This window comes from Lepidochelys kempii, chromosome 3, assembly GCF_965140285.1.
Source record: "Lepidochelys kempii isolate rLepKem1 chromosome 3, rLepKem1.hap1, whole genome shotgun sequence".
NCBI classification, from domain to species: domain Eukaryota; kingdom Metazoa; phylum Chordata; order Testudines; family Cheloniidae; genus Lepidochelys; species Lepidochelys kempii.
In genome coordinates this window covers 163,253,654-163,274,099 of record NC_136382.1, presented here as the reverse complement: position 1 = coordinate 163,274,099, position 20,446 = coordinate 163,253,654, and the positions used below count along the sequence as shown (strand labels likewise).

The 20,446-nt window shown below is 40.6% G+C and overlaps 1 protein-coding gene across 2 annotated transcripts in view; it reads left to right on the top strand.

The window, feature by feature from the left end:
* The first annotated feature begins 390 nt into the window (after positions 1-390).
* LYPLAL1 (lysophospholipase like 1) overlaps positions 391-20,446 on the top strand; it is a 38,822-nt gene continuing 18,766 nt past the window's right edge. Inside the window, exons 1-2 of one of the 2 annotated variants that reach the window (XM_073338868.1) lie at positions 391-671; positions 5,333-5,432. In XM_073338868.1, coding sequence (XP_073194969.1) covers positions 596-671; positions 5,333-5,432 — 176 coding nt within the window. In that variant the 5' untranslated portion in view covers positions 391-595. Of the gene's footprint in view, positions 672-5,332; positions 5,433-15,348; positions 15,422-20,446 lie in introns of those variants that run through there. The other variant, XM_073338867.1, reaches the window with a different exon arrangement.

The following is a 20,446-nucleotide window of genomic DNA, read 5'->3' as shown; positions in this document are numbered from 1 at the left end:
ACAAGTACTCCTTTTTTTTTTACAAGTACTCCTGTTCTTTTTGCAGCTACAGACTAACACAGCTGCTACTCTGAAATCAGTACACACTGTCAGCTCTCCAGTTTTATGGGTCAGGCTCATCCCAGATGGCTGGTGGTGGTTGTTTTTTGTACCAGGGAGGAGATGGCACCCCTAGGATACTAGGCAAGCTATGGAGGGTCCCACGGGCATTGGTGCCTATGCAGCTGGACCTCAGATCAAACCAGAGCTGATGGCGATAGGCAAAGTTGGCACAGCCCTGCCTGAGCCACACTCGCCTTGGGGGGAGGGCTCTGTAGGGGAGCTGCTGGGAAGCACTGTGAAGGGACGAGGGGGGCTCCAGCTCCAGCGGGCCGGGTGAGGGAAGGCCTCAGGCCTTCCACAGCTCACCCGCCTTCTCCCCAGGCCCGCCCCCGGCTCGCGCCTCACGCACAACCCGCAGCCTGGCGCGCGGCCGCCCCACCTCCACGCGAAGGCCTCCCCGGCGGGGCGGAGACAGACAGACAGCGAGCGAGCCGCGCCGGCGCGGGACGGGAAGCAGCGCCCGCCCGGCGCTTGGCGGAGGGGAGCCGCGGCCATGGCCGCGCTGCAGCGGAGCGTTGTGTCCCCGGCGGGCAGGCACAGCGCCTCGGTGATCCTGCTGCACGGCTCAGGTGCAGGCCTCAAGGCTTTATGTCCCGAGGCACTTGCAGGGGGGCGCTAGGCTGGGGCGAGCCCGGGGACCCTGCTTTTTGCAGGGGTGGGGGCCGCTGGGCTGGGGCGAGCCACGGGGGCCCACTCTGCAGGGGAGGCGCTGGGCTGGGGCCTTAGGGGTGTGTTGTAGTCGTTAGTGCACAGGTATGGACCATCCTGGATTTAGGCTGGAGGCTCAGGGCTTTACTGAGGCGAGTGGCACCCTTACCTTTAATGAGATCACTGGTGTGAGTACGGGCTCAAAAGCAGACCCCTTGGACCCCCCCCCCCATGCCTCATTCTCCACCTGTAAAATGGCAATAGGGGCAGTAAAGGGACTCTGTCGGTTTGAAATCTAGACGATTTCAAAAACGGAGTCAAAATGAGTTTGAAGTTCTGTACCTGCTCCCAAATTCCCATGCTAGTTTATGTGGGTTTACACCCACAGTTTCCTCCCCTTTCAAAAATGTTTTTTTCTCCCCCCTGCTGCAGTCTGCACACAAATAACAGGGAAACCAAGGCTACAGATCTGCAAACACTTAGGCCATGTCTAGATTGGGATAAAAGGTGTGGTAGCTAACACATCCTAACTGAGGCATTTGAAAAGTCTAGTGTAGACAAGGTGGGATGTATTTTAACGTGCACGCATAAAGCTGAGGCTTCTCCTCAGCTTGAATTTGACCAGTTCAATGTGAGTTAAAGGCATGTGTTAGCAAATATAATATTTATCCTAGTCTAGACAAGGCCTTAGATGTACGGATAACTGAATTCATGCAGGGGATTACCTTCATAAGTAAAAAATTACTTGTGTGCACAAAAATGTACAGGATCGGGGTGACATTTTCAAGAGTGCCTAAATCGGTGGGACTGGTGCTGCTGTATCACGTAAATTCTTTTGAAATCCCCAACCCAGTTCATACCTGACCACACAGGTGAAATATTTAAACTAACTATATGAAAAAATGCTTTTAATTTTACAGAGTGAACAAACTGAAAAAGTATTTCCTCCATTATAAGTTATAGTCATTTTAGGTATTGCTTGCTATTTTTTTTTTACCCTAATGTTGTTACATCAGGAGGAAATGTAATCTTGAAATTGACTCTCTCTAATTAATTAAGGGTATGCGTAAGGGTTTGATGGATTGAGGCTTTAGGAATCCATTCTGTTGTGGTGTCTACAAGTATCTGTCAGTGCTTGAGTTAGATCTCTTAAAGTTATTTTACTGAGATATATATATATATAATCATGATGTTTATATTTGATTTGACAAAGTTTTCATATGTGTTTTTATTTTTATAATCCAGTTTGAATTTAGTTTATTAAACCAGGACTGTCAAAACTGTTTTGATTTCACAAAGCATACAAATGAAGGGGAGTTAATACAATATGCTCAGCTTCTCCTATTAACTCTAATACTTTAATGCTGGAGGAAATAATTTCCTCTTATTTTTTAGAAAGTGGGGGAAGATTATGGTTAGAGGTTGATTCCACAAGTGGTTTAAGTACTGTACAATTTTTCATTATTGTTATAACTCTACTCATAATATTTACAATGGAGCTGTAAGGAAAAGTAAGAGTGCTCTTTTATCTGGTTTTATTTAACAGTTCTGCAGGGTGGGTTCCAAAGCAGGGGTAGCCAGTTATCTTAGTTATACTGCATTGTTGCCCTCTGGACAGAGCAACAGCTCAGTAGCAATCCCATTAATCCATTTTTTTCCTTAATGGTTGCCACCAGTTAATTGCAATACAAAGATGAGTTGACCCCAGATTGAATGGGAAGGTAGTGGAGAACTCCCCATACAGTAAATCCAGTATTAGCATCAAGCAATATAGTAGTTCAGCAAGAAAAGCGGTGATCTTAAGACACTGGAGTCAGGCCTTAAATCTGTAATCATTTTGTAGACAGCTACTCAACTCTGTGTATGTGTCTGAGAGACACGTGGAGGGTTGGAGAGGTTTGGCCGCTCATGGTTGAAAGGGAAATTAAAACTTGTGTTTTTATTTTAAAAGGAAAAGGTAGCAATCGGTATCACAGCTAGCTGATTTTAGCCTCAGGCTTTGAAATAGGGCCCTGAAACTGAATTGGTTGTGCATTATTCATTCTTCTTAGTACTGTTCAGAAGAGAAGATAGTGTTAAAATAGTATGTAAAAATGTCTGAAGTCCAGCACTTTCTGATGTGTGCTTTTTATGTAACAGAGATTAGTTGCATCCAAATGGGAGCCCTGGTAATTATGACAATGTTAGGGCGATGATGGCAGTTGGTACATGAGGATCAAAGTCTCTTAACTAATGAGTCTTCTGCAAGCTGTTCAAACAGACTAAGGGCTAGTCTGCACTAGTAGACCAGCGGCTGTAGCGCTTCACTAGAAGATGCTCTATGCTGACGGGAGAGAGCTCTTCCGTCAGCATAATAAAACCATCTTCTCCAGAGGCAGTAGCTATGTTGGCAGGAGAAGCTCTCCCACCGCCATAGCACTGTCCATACCGGAGCTTAGGTCGGTGTAACTTAAGTCGCTCGGGGGGGAGGGAGGGAAAGAGGAGCTTATTCACACCCTGACCAACATAAATTATACTGACATAAGTGGTAGTAAGAAAAGGAGGACTTGTGGCACCTTAGAGACTAACAAATGTATTTGAGCATAAAATTTTGTGAGCTACAGCTCACTTCATCGGATGCATTCAGTGGAAAATACAGTGGTAGTGTATACAAGCCCTGGCTCCCAGCTTTATGCATGCTCCTGCTGACACTCAAAGCTCATGAAATGGCAGTAAAGAAAGGGGAGATGTGATGATATCTCCTGTATCACAGAGAAAACATAGAAGATCTATGGCTCCAATCTGGCAAATGCTTATAAGCATTCACACTTAATTTTGATTTGCAGAATCAAGGCTTACGTTCTCTAATGAAGGAAAGATATATGTAGGGAAAGGAATTTTATTTTCAAGCTTTTAAAAGTATTTTGTTAATAGTGTATCTTAGACAGACAACCCATATGTTCCAAATTTGACTGTTGAGATTTGCTTTGATTCCAGCCTACGCTAGTCACATGATTGAAGTTACTCATGAGCATGTTTGCAGGAATAAATCCACAATGGGCTCCTAGTTATGTCTTTAATTTGTATATAGATTTTTTAAAAAAATGACAAAGTCAAAATAAACACTGTAAAATTTTTGGGCCCAATCCTGGAAAGACTTACTATGGAGACTAGCACTTACTGCTGTGAGTTATTTACGATTTGACATAAATAGGGCCATTCGTAGTACATTTTGTGCTTGGCAGTAAGCAGGAGCAGGACAGGGTCCTTTTGCCTTCCATTCATTAACTGAAGCATAATCCCGTAGTATTTATTTACATTTTATTTTGTAAATAATATCTCGGGGCTTTCTTTGTTGAAACCTAAAGCAATAAAAAGCCTTTTCCACCTGAGGGCTTGTCTTCACTGCAACAGTTACCTTTAGTGAATACAATGGAGTTACCCCACTCAGGTTATCCTGGCTCCATTGAGAATGACTATACTGTGAAACAATACTTCAGATACACAGTGATTTGGATTAGTAGTACAGAGCGATTGGATTCGCCGCTGATCAGTTTCTGTAACTCAAGATGCCGCTTCCCTGTTGTTTATTTGCTGGAGTGTCAGTACCACTAGAGCTTCAACCCACTTTCCTGACTGGTCTGCTAGCTCCAATTTAAAGAAACACTTAACTCCAAGTTAGACATTTTTGTGTGTGTGGATGAGCGTTGGTTAAAGGCAAAACTCGAGTTATACATTGAGAACACTGCAGATGTTCGCTGAAGATAAGAGCTTAAAAGGAGGAGAAAATGGATGGATGTTTGTGAGACACTTTGAATACATTGAATCTGCAAGGATCCACGCATGTGGACACCTGCTTGTAGGATCACAGACTCAACTGTTGTTGGGTGTCGGCCAGAGCCACAAAATTCAGACCCTGATCTCAGCCAACTCTCAAGAAAGGGACTGGTTTGGATTTAGGATTTTGAGCAGCCTGTCATAATTCTAGGAGCCAGGTGGTTGGATCTGGGTTCATATTTTGAACTCCTTTTTACCAAGAGTTCAGGGGAATTTGGATCTGAGATTTTAGTTGAACTCTATTTCTAATAAAAACATCATATTTAATTATACAGTTATTATTTTCAACTACGTTTTGAGGACTGTTCATTTAAAACCTTTGTAATTAAAAAAAATGAAGAAAATAATAAAATGCATCTTTTTTAAGAGGACATCAACTGACAAGCTTTTTGGATTGTTTTTTACTTTGTATTTTCTTGCATTTCCCTGTGGGTTTTTTATCACTTTACTATCAGTGGATAATTATCTAGGTTATAAGGACACAAGATTTTTGTGGCCAACTGGGAAATCAATGGCAGTAATGCTGTAGCAAAATGTTTATAAAAGCAATAGTATGTAGTCCCTTTAAGAGTGTGATCAGACAGGTGTTGAGTACGTCCTGATTTCAAAGAGAGCTGAAGGTTCTCAGTACTTTCAGAAGTTGCTGAGCAGCTTGCAGGATCGAGTTTGTAAATTAAGTGAATTTCAGGTATAAATATTTTTGGCATTGTATGGTGCTACCTATAAATATGTGGAATAACATTTCCTGTGTGTTTGTGTTTTGCAGGTGACACTGGCCCCGGAGTAAGAGCGTGGATCAAACAAGTTCTGAATCAGGATTTGGTTTTCCAGCATATAAAAGTAATTTATCCAACAGCTCCTGCCAGGTATTGTGCAATGCCTTTTACTACTAAGACTAAATTCCTCTAATCTTCTGACAAAATCATTGTTGTGAAAATATTCTTATACCTTTGGGTACAGGTAGTGCTTTGTTTTGCAATTCTTTCTGTCCTTTTTTTGGTGATACTTGGAGCTCAGTAATGCTTTGCAACCTCAGGATCCTATTTTTAAATGCATGAGATTTTATGTAGGACACACACTTCTAATTCACATTAAAGTCCTGTCCGCATTACAATTGAATACTTCACAAGAATAATATAGATAGGGATTTTTCTATGACATGCTGTAACCAGGTTTTATTAAATCATATTCTGGGCTACCTCCATACCTATAATTATTCCCATAAATCTATTACCAGAATTAACCAAACATTTCACTATACATAATATCACACTTTGGTTCTGACGAACAGTAGTCCTGTGTGACTGGTAGGAGTATTTGCCTTGTAATAAATATATAATTAGGAGCAATGCAAGGATCATCTTCAGCTATTGGTGACAGCACTGGAAATTAAAACATTTGAATCACAAGGTTGATTTGGTTTTTAATTTAGAATAATTGGGTACAGAATCAATAAAAATTGAGTCCAGTTTCCTCATCGCAGGTGCCTGCGTTTGCAAGCCCCATTATTATTTGTTTAGTCATAGTAAAGTGCCACAATGTGCTTTGTGGCATACAGGAAATAGATTTCAGAGTAGCAGCCGTGTTAGTCTGTATTCGCAAAAAGAAAAGGAGTACTTGCGGCACCTTAGAGACTAACCAATTTATTTGAGCATGAGCTTTCGTGAGCTACAGCTCACTTAGCTCATGCTCAAATAAATTGGTTAGTCTCTAAGGTGCCACAAGTACTCCTTTTCTTTTTACAGGAAATAGAGGGAGCTAATGGTACTTGCCCTAAGGAGCTTACAAGCTAGGGCCAGCATTTTCAGACTTGACTGCCTAAAGCTAGGCACTTAAATCCGTATTTAGCTATCTAAATAAATAGCCTGATTTTTCAGAGGCGTTTGGCTTATCTCTGAAAATCAGGCCACTTATTTGAATGTCTGATGACCTGATTCAGGAAAGAACTTCCATGGAAGTCAGTGAGACTGAAGCGTATGTGTAAGTGTTTTTCTGAGTCTGGGCCTAAATATGGATTGAAGTATTTATTTTAGGTACCAATGTTGAAAGCTTTTGTCCTAAATATATATATGGGGTGGGGTTTGTGACATCTAGTGTTTGCTTTCAAGGACCAGAAGTTTGAGAGAGTTTTCATTGAATTGGTTCAGGTGGTACAAAATCAAAAATTATTATTAATAATAATAATATGTATTACGGTAGCACCTAGGAACTCTAATCATGGGCCGGTACCCCATTGTGCTAGGTTCTGTACAAACACAGACAAAAAGACAGTCGAGATTTTGTTTTGCTCTTCACATATCTATATAGAAGCAGTCCTTGACCCAAGGAGTTTACAGTCTAGTTATTATGCATGCAACATAACTGACTCACTGTATATGGATGAGAGCAACTCAGGGTTGTGGAGAAAACTTGCCCAGGACATTGCTGAAAATCTTTGTGGAAGAAGTGTGTTTTATGGAGAGATTTAAGGGAGGTAGTTCAATAGGTCAGCTCCACTATGGACATGATTTTATTCAAACAAGACACTGCTCCCTTGACGCTAGGCTAAGTGTGCAGCTAGCGTTATCCGTGGGGCCCAAGAGGCTCCATCCTCTGCATGAATATTGGCAGTAGATGCAGGTTTGCTAGAATTAACTTCTGTAACGTTCCTCCTTCAGCCTTCCTGTGTGTGTCCTATGTGGGCAAAATGCCTCAGGCCACATCTATTTGGCCACTAAAGTTCCGCTTTCCCATTCCAGCATATCCAAAGCCACAATCTTGCCCTATTATTTTATTTTTTTGTAGATAACTACAGCTATAGGCAACATTGTAAATGATTAAATCAGTACATGTTATGATTTACCAAGGAGCTTTTTTTTGACTTGGACACAGATTGTAACGTATCAATAAAGATGACATGTAAAAAAAGAGCCTAGATTGTAACGTAAAAGGTATGAATAATTAGTTGCCCGGTTTCAGTCAAGTTTACTCTCATTATTCTTTTCCAAAGCAAACTAAGGTCAAGCATGATTTGATTCAACTTTGCAGCTTTTAGCAGGATTTTTCCATTCTGTTCTCCTTGTGTGAAAGGGATATATCCAAAGAAAAATACCTGTAGTGCATTTGTCTTTGATTGGTAACTGAGAAGTACATTATAGAATATTGCTTTACAGCCCCCTTGTTCCTGTTAAACACCATTAACTGACACAGTGAAATAAAACAGATGCGCTTAAGTACAGTAATGCTTGCCACTGTTTGGGGCTATATACAAACAAAGGAAGTTTGTAAAAGTATGCTTTACTGGTTACAATGTAAATAACTTTTGCTTGGCCAGTATGGGTTTTTGTTATTTTGGTGTTTAAATCTAATGCATGTTATATACTTTGTAAAGTCTGTAATGGTTTCTCTTCCCTCTTTCCATAGAAGAGAAAAATCAAGGCCAAAAATGTCAAATTGGAATGACAAATGGTAGGCTCCTCCATCCATATGTAGGAACCTAAATATATGGACTGATTTCTTTTTCCTGTGGTACTGAGCACCAGTTAAGGTTTTCAGTACCTCTGAAAATCAGGCCTTAAATTACCCAGTGGTACTGTCCAGGTACACTGAGGCCCTGATCCTATGGTTGATAACCTATGAGGGGATGGTTGTGTCTGAGTGGAGTTCTGTTGACATCCAAGTAGTTCTGTGGAGGTTAGCAATCCACAGTTGTGCATCAGAGCATAACGCTTATTGGCAGTTTTGACCCTAATGATTAAAAGCAAAAAGAAGCTTCAGAAGTTAGGCATGCCTATAAACGTTGCCTGAATTTTTTAAGGGACCTGACAAGCAGTAGAACTTGTATAATTTTTATCATGCTGTCTTGGAATTTTTTTAAATTGTTTTATCCCAGCACTGAAATAATTGCTTTTTCCCCTCCTATTTCCTATAGGAGTTATTGGGGCTTAACTCACCAACTATCATAGACCGAACTCTTTTGGAGCAACCAAAGAACATACTCCAGAATAAAATCCTAAAAACATATTCATTCTGCCTGATTAACTTTTAAAATATAAAATTATTTAGTGTTGATTGAGGAATGATACAAGGCAAACTACTCCTGAGAGAATTCTGCACCAAAAAAATTAAAAATTCTGTTCAAAATATTTTAAAGTTTGGCAAAAATCTGCTTATTTTATTTGTTAAAATAACACAATATAATCAAACCATTTTCAAATGTTTGCTGACAAGTATTTTGAAATAAATTACCAAAATAATTGAAAATGGTGTGATTACATTGCTATTATGTTACTGTGTTATTTTGCAGAACTTTGCAGAATTTTAAATTTTTCAATTTTTTTGGCACAGAATTCCCTCTAGAGTACCAGGGTTCTGTGTGGCGCAGTCTGGGTGTGGGCAGCTTGCGGGGGTCTGGGTACGAGGAGGAATCTGGCTGCACAGGCGCTTGGTGTGGGGTTCTAGGTGCAGGGGGAATTGGACTCTGCAGGGGAGTCCAGGTGAAGGTGGTTAGGGCTCGGGGGGAGGGCTGAGGGAGTGGGGCTTGGTGGATATAACCCAGCCCCAGCAGCTCTGTGCAAGGAAGGGAAGGGGAAGGGGGAACTACATTTCCATCCTCCTCCCCCTTCCCCACCCAGCTGAGACATCCCTGGGCAGCCAGGGCATCCCCAGACCTCCCTCCGCCCAGTGATTTACCTCTCTCCTGGTGGCCCAAACAGACATGTCTGAGCTGCCAGGGAGGAGTGAGTGAGCACTGATGCAGCTTCTCTTTGCTTCCCCAGAGAAACCATTTTCTGCGGAAGGTAAAGAGAATCTGCGGGGGATTTTTCTGCTGTGCAGCAGTGGCGCAGAATTCCCCCAAGAGTAAAACTCTTCAGGGAAAAGCCTTATATAATAGGGATTAAAGCGATAAGATGGTAAATAAATTATATCCGTTGTTATAGTTGTTTTAGCTAGTCTGCAGAAGGGATATAATTCTGTTATTCTATAGAAGGTTTAAAAAACCCGGAGAAAGATTATCATTTTTTTTAATTACACTCTTCTGTAATGGGAGCTGACCGCCTTCAAATATCTGAGTTGGCTGCTTTAAAAAAAAAAAAAAAAAGTCTGTATAATATGGCTGGCTCTCAGTTGCTTAAAAACAAAGTATAATTTTAACATTTGTTTTACTTTAAAATATATATACGTATATGGAAATAATTCTGGTATAAGAAACTAGATTAACCACCCTGGAGACTGAAGGCCTTCTATCCCCAGAACAAGTATAACATGGACAACAACTTCGTTGTACGTCCTTACCAATGTATCTGCTGGGGTATTTCACTTTGAGGTGCTGACGGTCTCAACTGCTTTCTGGCTTCAGGTGTCGAAAGACATGTTGATATCAGAAGATGATTAAATAAAAAAGTCATTTGAATGAAGAAGTTGACTGAAGACACCAGTTGAGGGCACTGAGCACCTTGCAGGATTTTGCCCTCATTCCTTGTTATATCAGTTGTGACTACCAAGATGACTGCCAATTAGTGACATGGTGGATTTTTTTAATTGGTCACTTGTCCTTTAAGAAGTGGGAATGTACTACCAAACAGTCATCCAATGATAGCTTCAGTCATTACTGATGTGGTGCTAAATTTTTTTTTATTTGTCACCAGTCTTTGGAGCCATGCAGTGCCTCATTTTAATGTTCTTTTAAAAAACAAAACAAACTCTTCCAATGACAAGTACTTCAGCCACATTCCTGTTTGGCTTTTGTTCTTGACATTAAATTGCACCAAATTTTATAAAGGCAGTGCAATAGCTGTCAGGTCCCAGAGCAAACTACTTAGTCTGTGGTCAGTCTAAGACTTCAGTTCTTGCATTATTCCTTTTAAAAAGATGAAAATATTTTATATATGTATATCTAACACTACTTTCTAACATACTAACAAATGCTCTGATACAGAGAGCATGTGGGCCCCTGTTTATTAATGTGAAAGAAATACATGCATTTATAAAACCCTAATTTAATAAAATAAGAAGTGGATAATTTTGTAATGGCTGCAAAGAAGTTGGGGGAAGATTAATGGGATGGACTCCAGAAGGCACAGACATGTAGCTGAGGCCAAATCATTTTACAAGTTTCTGTTTTTAGTTTTTCACTTTTCCTAGAAGCATTTTGTTTTATCTCTGTATAAGCTTAAAATATTGAAAAAGATGATTGTCGTTTTATTTTAATGGAACATTCAATTAACTTCTTTTTTAGTGTTCTTCCACCATTGATGTCTCTGTAGCCAGATTTAAATTGTTAAACGCGGTTGAATTAGGATTCCCCCCCAGTAATGTTGATGCACATGCTTTAATTAAAAACCAGGGGTTTAAATTGTAGCCCTAGTAGCTGATGCAATACTTAAAGCCACTTCTGCACTCACAGTTTTAAAGGCAAAGAGTTTCCTTTTTTTTCTTCTTTATTTGGGTCAGCACGGCTGCAGCTTTAAATACTGTTTCAGTTGCTACCACTGTGACTTAAACATTCGGTTTCTATTGACTATCTAAATCAGGAGAACTGAATACCACCCAGTTTAGCTTTAAAAAAAAAAAAAAATAGAAAGTGATAGTTTAAATTGGCATTGCAGCAGCTAACGTGGTAAAGTTAAAACTATTGAGGCTCCACTTGTTTTAATAAATATACCTTGCCTTTATAATTCTCTTGAAAAATCTAGGTCAAAGATTCTTTGCGCTGTTTAGCATTCCCTTCTGACAGTCTTTCCCGTTGTAAGTCAGAAAGTAAACTGTAAATAGACAACTTGGACTATTTTGTGGATCTTTTTGACATCCACTAGCATATCTTCTCATGGCCAACAGACCGCTCTGCATAGTTTGAGTGTTACACATTTTGCACAATACACTGTCCTTCCTCTGTTGGAAGTATATTGCTAAAGGCTGTTCAGTACTGCGGGCTAGTGTTCCAGCCTTTCACCTGGGTTCAAATCTTCACTTTGCTGTTGAGTGGAGGTGAGTTTCATTTCATACTAGTCCCCATCTGGCCACATCACAAAAACCCCAGACAGTTTGGCACCATTCAGCTACATTGGCAGCAGTCTCTGCTTGTGAGAGGCCTAGGATTGGAAAAGCAGCAGGAGTATTGCAGGTCAAGATTGAGATGGATTGGCAGAGCTGTAAGGGGGAACATGCACCGTGCCTATTCGTACTATGTTTGGCTCAAGCAAATGTTATTAATCCCTCAGTTTCATGAGCCCTAACCTCATTCATAAATTTAAAACAAAGGAGCTTTGTAGAAGTGGGATTCTGATGGACACATAGACGGATTTCAGATATTGTCAAGCTGTTTCTCTTTATTCTGACCACATAGATATCAAGACCTATCTTGGAGTTTACACTATACCACTATTCTGCAGCATGGAGAAAGCATATTTTTGCAAATTGAATATCTTTTCATTTCATTTCTCATGTATCCTTTGTGGTTTACGTGCTGCAGCAAGTACGTGAACCGTTTAATGTTCAGGATAACATACCCATATGAAATACATGCATACAGTGAATGCATCTTTGCCCAGCAGGTACCTTGAGGGGGGAAAAGCAGTGTATAATAACGGTTCTGTCTCAGGTTCCTTATTCCTTAATCCATACTCTAGTGGCATTCTTCCTCCCATTTCTCTTCATTTCAACTTTTTCCCCGTGCAGCTGGAAACCTATTATCTCCACCTTGGGAATGGGTAAGAATTCTGCTGTTGCAGCATTATTCATATTGTTTCCCAGCAAGTTATGGGGGTTTGAGATGTATGTTACATTATTTATTTTAAAGCTTTCCTTATATTTTTCTCATTGTAAATGTTAGGTTTTTTTCACTGTGATTAGCCTGTTGAGTCCCTATGTCATCTGCCAATCCCTTCTACATTGTTTGCCACCAGTTCTGGAAAGCTGCCATTCTGAACTTCAGAGCATGGCTTAGGAGTGCCTTCCAGTGCTCCAAATAGAGTTTCTGGTATGTCCCTGGCCATATTCATTCAGCAAAATGACAGTGGGTTTACAGTCACCAATAGGAGGACACTCGGGTGGAGGTGGTCTCTGAGAAGACCATTTGAACTCAAATAGTAAATACTACAATTGTGTAGAAATTTTTAAAATTGATGTGCTTTGCAGACCGAAACATCCAAAACAATAAAATAATACTATGGTATAAAATTCGCTGGGCAGAACAGTGCTCTGTTGCAGTGATACAAATTCCGAGTAACTCCAGTGTAGCATCCTATAGACTTAATCTGTTTTTTCACTACCTCTAAAAGATGCTACAGCTGAGTTATTTGGGATTTAAACTGCTGCAGTTATTTAAAAGCAGATATTGGCCCACTAATTCCCTCCAAACCACACAACTCTTGCCAAAAATTCCTAATCGCCTTACTCCACTTGCCAGTAAATATTTAAAGGTTAATTCACCACTTTGTAGAGGGCCTGTATGAGGTCTGTGCATCACCACTTAAAGTCCCACGTATGCTATATTTTAAGATATGAATGAGACTTAAGTGGTACATAGGTCTGTGTTATAGAATCATAGCAATGTAGGGCTGGAAGGGTCCTCGAGAGTTAACTTGTCCATCCCTTGCTCTGAGGAAAGATCAAGTATACCTAGATCATCCCTGACAGGTGTTTGTCAGACCCATTCTTAAAAACTTCTGCTGACGAGGATTCCACAGCCTCCGTTGGAAGCCTATCCAAGGTGTTTATCCTTATAAGCAAAAGGTTTTTCCTCATATTTAACCTAAATCTCCCTTGCCAGTTAAGCTGATTACTACTTGTCCTACTTCCAGGGGATGTGCAGAACAGTCTCTGTCCTCTTTATAACAGCCCTTCGCATAGTTGAAGACTGTTCTCAGTCATCTTTTCTCAATAGTAAACATGCCCAGTTTTTAAACCTGTCCTCATAGGTCAGGTTTTCCAAACCTTTTATCGTTTTTGTTGCCCTTCTCTGGACACTCTCCAGTTTCTCCTTATCTTTCTTAGAATGTGGCACCCAGAACTGGAGACAGGCTGAGGCCTCACTAGTACTGGGTAGCGCAGGGCAATTGCCTTACATATGACGCTCTTACATATGTCTTACATATGACGCTCCTGTTAAGACACCCCAGAATGATATTAGCCTTTTTTGCAACTGCTTTTCATTGTTGATGCATTTAGTTTGTGATCCACAATAACCCCTGCTCCTTTTCAGCAGGATTACCAGTTATTGACCCTTTTGTAGTTGTGCATTTGATTTTTTTCCTGCCTAAGTATATTCTGTTCTGACTTGGAAGGGAGTGTTGCTTATGGAAAGGTGCACCTTGTTTCCATAGCATCCCAGTGAAGCCTCAAATTATTAAAATGTCAATACTTTTACAGACTGTACTGTCAAACATTTACTGGTAGGCTAAGAAGGATTCTCATACAGTTAAAGCTAAACAATTTTTATGTACTATACTTAAAAAAAAAAGAATTCACTAATTCATAGTATTTTATTAATGTGCAGTGGATCTTCCAGTCATTAGCAGAGATTAGCTGTGAAACAGGAAGGGTTTGCAAAAGTGAGATTAAAAGCTTTTTCCTCCTTTTTCAATATTGTTTGTGTCTAGTCTAAAATAAGAGTGATTTTTTTAAAAAGATAAAACCAGTGTATGTGTGTCCCCTTGCTCTCAGGCAAAAATTATATCCAGTGGAAAAAAGATTTAATAGCCAGAATTGTCAGGAGTTGTGTATAAGGTAATCAGATTCTCCCCTCCCCCAACAAAAATACCCATAGCCTTCTAAATTCTTGCTACATAAGTACTCCAACTGATACATTCTACTCTCATTTACACTGGTGTAAATCCAGAGCAATTCCAGTATAGATTGCACTAATGTAACCAATCAGAATCTGGCCCACTGAGTTCTGTTGGACAGCATGCATGAGTCAGGGCTAATGGCGAGGGGTCCTAGTTTAGAAGTGTTTGAAAATTGGATATGTATATAGGCAATCTTTTCTTTTCCCCCTTTTGTTTAAGTATACTTTCAAGTCTAATTTTCTTGAACTTCTCCTGACACATATCTAATGCTGTAACTATTGGTGCGGTATGGCACCGTAAGGCTGCCCTGTTAACAATAGCAATGTGTTTGTGTCCATGTTTCTAAAATAAATCCTGTTTTTGAGGGGCGTATAAATTTGGCATGAAATGTACCCTGGGCTTTAGGATTTTGATACAGGAATAATGTGTAGTTTTTTTTAACCAAGTGTATTAAACAGAGAGCCTGATCCTGCAAACCATTATATGCATTGAGTGCCTTTATTCATGAGTGTAAGGGTTTGCACAACTCATCCTAAATAGTTTAAAAAGTTAAACTAGGGAAAAAAGGGCAATAAAAAGTTTTTTCCCCCTCTTTTCTCATAAATTTATTCATCTTAAGGTTCAAATAGATTGAATTTAAATAAGTAAAAATAAACAGATTTAAAACTATGTGCCAAATTCTCTGCTGCTGGAAATTACTGCAATGAGTCAAATTGAACCAGCAAAAAATTTGGCACTAGGGGTGAAATCTGGCTCCGTTGAAATCAATGGGAAAGCATCCATTGACTTCAACACTGCCTGGATTTCACCCTAGAGCTTTAAACACTTTTATCTGGCACCCTGCTCTGTTGCCTGTGATCTTTCTTGCATATAAATGTAAGCCAACAAAATCCAGCATTAGAATGTCTTGTACAGAGCCCCAATCAGAATAAAGGGGGTGGGGGGAGAATCAGCATATTATTAACTTTAAAGTTTACCTTTCTCTTTCTTTGTACAGGGTTCTTAGCTCCACAACAGAGTCCCAGCTCCCATGCCATGTGGCACATCAGCAAGCTCTCATTATAACATTTTAAAAACTTCTGAAAAAGGTATAGCTAGTACTTGCCCTTTCCAGGCCAGCTCCAGGTTTCTACCTGGGTTTGTAGCATGTGTGATTTCATCAGCAGAGTGCTAGTCACACAGAGAGTGGAGCTGATAATCCATGATTAGACTGCACTTCTGTACCAGGAACATTTAAAATTAATGATATGCCATCTTATCTTACCCTGCTTACCTGAGGCATCCACCTTCTTATAATTAGGCTTTTGCTGATTGATTTTTTCACATAATCTTTTTAAGTTTTATGTTGTGCAAGTGCAACTAACTGTATTTATTAACTAATCAATACAGTACCAATAATACTGCGTTATTTTTATGTTAACAATATTTTCCAAATGACATTTTGCAGGACTAATTTAAAGGTGATACCTAAAATGGTATAAATTAGACTCCCACTCCATTGATTTAAACTCATTTAGACCTACTTATCTTAAGTCAACCCAGGTGTAAGGGAGTCTAAATTGGTTTAATCTACTCTCCAGAGAGCTGCAAAAGGTGTAAATTACCTCCCTGCTTTCACTTATGTTTCCTACATTGGTGTATAAATTACACCAGCTTAGATTTACACATTACTAAAGTATTTCTAAATTACTTAAAGGATGTCTAATTTACACTTCTTCATGCATTACCTTTGAATTTGGCCCTTAATCTGCATGACAACTACCTTTGTGTTTAAATAAAAATGTAAACGATTAAAGTGAGTCGCTGTGGTTGTCAGTCAGTCACAGGTTTTCATAATGCATTTCTTTTTTATACAATACGTTCAGATTCCTGGATCCATGTGTTCTATTTTGAATTCTTATCTTGAAATTATGGATTAGCATAGATTCAGTCCCTAATATATTCCTCTGAACAAGCAGTTATAATAAAAAATGCACATTTAAAAAAACCCCTTTAATCCATTCAGACAAAACAATGCAGGTGAGATGTGAAGACGTTTAGAAGCATTTTAAAGATTCCATTTACGGGGTGCCTGGGGTTCCTTAGCACTGTTTATCTCTCCCCCATTTTTTTAGTGTTTAGAGTTAGTTCAACTTGTATAATGTTGCATTTGTAATGCTTGTTTGGGGAGAGGAGGAGGGAGAGAGGTAGGCTATGTTCTTTAAACAAGCCAGAGTTTTGAGGTTGAATTGATCAGGAGGAAGCTTTTTTTCTTTTAAAGGGTTGAGTCTTTCATGTGCTCCAAAGTACTTCATATAACTTCTGTTTTAAAAAAATCACTACAGAAAGTAAATCCACATTTTAAAACACATTTGCTAGTAGACCATAAATTTGTATTCAGAGAGTTTCAAAAACAGAGCTTACGGGGACATGAGGCCTTTACTTTCAAAGCCATTTTAAAAAAAAACAAACTTGAACCACAAAAATCTGTTGGGAGTAATGGTAAGGGTTTGATTTAAATTCTCAAAGGCAAGAAAACCTAAGTTAAGACAGACAGTGTGGTCTGATGCTGTCCTTAACTGATCACACAGCTTGCAGGCATGGAGCTGCTTTGCTTCAGAGCCTTGTTGCAATGATGTCAGGTGAGGATCAGTGTTGAACTGAATTTTCAGTGCACTCTAAATTTCCTTGGGTTTTTTTTTTTTTTGTACATTTCAGGGCAACCTCCTCATGTTACTGTAACATAGGGTTCTTTTTTTCATACAATTAAACCACAAAGAAAAAATTTTGTGCTCTATTCTTGGAGCTGTGCAGATAGTTCCTTGCCAAACATATTTGTTTACAGTGGTAATGTCTGAGTTGTATTATATTGGTTAGTAAAGGGATTTATTTAAGGAACAAGGTGAATGACTAAAACAGATGTGCCAGTAGGATGTACTGTTAAAGCTGAAAAGTAAGATTCTTTTATGTGAGTTATTTTTTTATTGTATTTCTGAGAAACTAAATTTAGTTGTGAGGACATCTTTGTGACAACAGAATATATTCTGGCAATCCATTTGAGGGTCTGCTCCTGTGCTCTTTAAATGGATCAGTCTCCCATCTCCTTCACTGGGGCTTTATAAAGATGCATGTTAAGACCCTTAATCCCAGGTTTGATCAACCCTACAGTCATATTACATTATGGATTTTACCATGATTCAAAATCTTTAATTTTAAATCCATCTTCAGTTATAGCAAACATATATAATATATTAAAATATTCCATAGTTTCTTTGTAGTCCCCTGTCCATCTGCCTGTATCCATCTGTTGTCCCTAGTCCTATACCTAGATTGTGCGCTCTCTTTGTTCTTTGTATACGCAGCACCTAGCTCAGTGAGGTGCTGGATTGTGACCACGAGGCACTATGATAAGAGAATTAATAATATAGTATATGTTTTTACCATTCTGGTTTAATGACACAAAAATCTTCCCATGTCTTCAGCCTAGGTTTTTGTCATGTCAGGTACATACACACAACACAGTAATTGTGAAAAGAGAGTTAAAAGTGGAGTGGCTTGCAAATATGTGACTGATTTCTCACAGTTATTCACATTTCTGTTAATGGCATCATTAAAATTAGGGATTTTTGAGGCTGCATGGGGAAATAATAAATGCCTTGCATCTATAGCACCTTCCATTTCAGGATCTCAGTGCACATTTCTTTAAAGATCAGTTAATTTAGCCTGCCAATACCTCTGTGATATAGGTAAGTGGCATTATCTCAACTCCAGAGATTGGGTGATAAAGGCATAGAGAGCTTCAGTGAGTTGCCCATGGTCACCCAGATTCTGTCTGTGGCAGAATCTGATTCTCCTGATTCATTCTTTAGCTACAAGGCTGTAATTCCTGATTAGTAAGTGTAGTGAGGCAGAGTGACCTCCCTCCAGACTTGAGAACGAGGGACCACTACACACTGCCTGGTGGGAGGAGCCAAATCTCCCCCTTCTCTCCCCCCTCACCAGAAGTACCAGGGCGGGGCAGGAAGGATAAAGGTGAGTGGGAGCCATGGAAGGAGGCAGATGTCTCCAGCCCACTGCGGCACTCTGGAATTGAAACTGCGCTGTGCAGCTCCCTGCCCCCTCAGGAGACCCATCCTGGGTACGAGTTGTTGGGACTGCCATCAGCCCTGTACCTTGAGGGAGACGGAGCACCTTTGGACTGTGGAGCCCAGCACCTGGAATGGGGTAGGAAGGAGCCCAGGGAAACCAGACTTTGCTCCAGTTTTGTCACTGTTAGGGCCCTTAGCTGGGACCTGGTGGAGTAGCGTGGGCCCAGGTCCCCTTACCCTTCTGCTGCCAACCCCACCTTTGGTTTTGTGGTCTATTCACCCCTAAACCAGAAGGCCTGTGCTTTGTTTGTGGCTTGCCCCAGCAAAGAGACTGGGGGGCCTAGAGTCTGTGTTTGTTGGCTGCCTTAGCCAGGAATCATAGAAGATTAGGATTGGAAGAGACCACAGGAGGTCATCTAGTGCAACCCCCTGCTCAAAGCAGAACCAACCTCAACTAAATCATCCCGGCCAGAGCTTTGTCAAGCCGGACTTTTAAAACCTCTAAGGATGGAGATTCCACCATCTCCCTAGGTAACCCGTTCCACTGCTTCACCACCCTCCTAGTGAAATAGTTTTTCCTAATATCCAACCTAGAGCTCCCCAATGCAATTTGAGACCATTGCTCCTTGTTTTGTCATCTGCCACCACTGAGAACAGCCAAGCTCCATCCTCTTTGGAACCCCCCTTCAGGTAGTTGAAGACCTGCTATCAAATCCCCCCTCACTCTTCTCTTCTGCAGACTAAATAAGCCCAGTTCCCTCAACCTCTCCTCATAAGTCATGTGCCCCAGCCTGCTAATCATTTTGTTGCCCTCCACTGCACTCTCTCCAATTTGTCCAAATCCTTTCTGTATTGGGGCCCCCAAAAACTGAACACAATACTTCAGATGTGGCCTCACCAGTGCCGAATAGAAGGGAATAAATACTTCGCTTGATCTGCTGGCAATGCTCCTACTAATGCAGCCCAATATGCCATTAGCCTTCTTGGCAACAAGGGCACACTGCTGACTCATATTCAGCTTCTTGTCCACTGTAATCCCCAGGTCCTTTTCTGCAGAACTGCCACTTAGCCACTAGTCAGTGTTCCCCAGTCTGTAGGAATGCATAGGATTCTTCCATCCTAAGTGCAGGACTCTGCACTTGTCCTTGTTGAACCTCATCGGATTTCTTTTGGCCCAGTGCTCTAATTTGTCTAGGTCACTCTGGACCCTATCGCTACCCTCCAGCATATCTACCTCTCCCCCCAGCTTAGTGTCATCTGTGAACTTGCTGAGGGTGCAGTCCATCCCATCATCCAGATCATTATGAAGATGATATTCAAAACCAGCCCCAGGACTGATTGGTGGGGCACTCCACTTAGGCAAAAGCCTGCTCCCTGCTCTGCCCAACCCAGAAGGCCAGAGCTTCCCTTATAGACTGTTCATTGCTGCCCTAGACTCTTGATTGGTGTCAGCCTTAGCCTGGAGACTCTGGCCTAAAGACTGCTTACTGCCCTGCCCAAGGGGGCTAGAGCTTCAGACAGTTAATGGTTGTTTGTCCCTGCTAGGAGGCTACAAGCTGCTTGGCCCTGCCTGCTGCTTCCTGCCACAGTGTGGTGGAGTGGTCTCCCTCCCCACTTGCGAGCAAGGGACCACTAAGCTGATAAATTAAATCATTTGCCAAATAAGGGAGACAGAATCAAAGGGGATGGGGACATATTTCCAACTTTGAAAGGTTTGTTGTGCTAACAAACAGTATAGGGGAAAGTCAAACAAAAGGTGCTGTGTTGTGTGGTTATGTTTCTTTATTTTGTTTTTAAGTATCTGTTAGTTTCTCTTGCAAAGCTGTATACCACTAAATTTGTTGTGGATATTTCAGCAATATCCACGCATACCTTTTCCATGTAAATGCGGGGGCAATCCTGCAACCATAGGACAAAGTTCTTTTAAAAAACTTTTACATGTTTTTTTTTTTTTCCCCAACAACCTATGTATTAATCCATTAGTTCTAGGAGCTGAAGTCTCTTGGCATTTGGTCCACTGTCAATAGCAGTGCTTACCATAAGCAC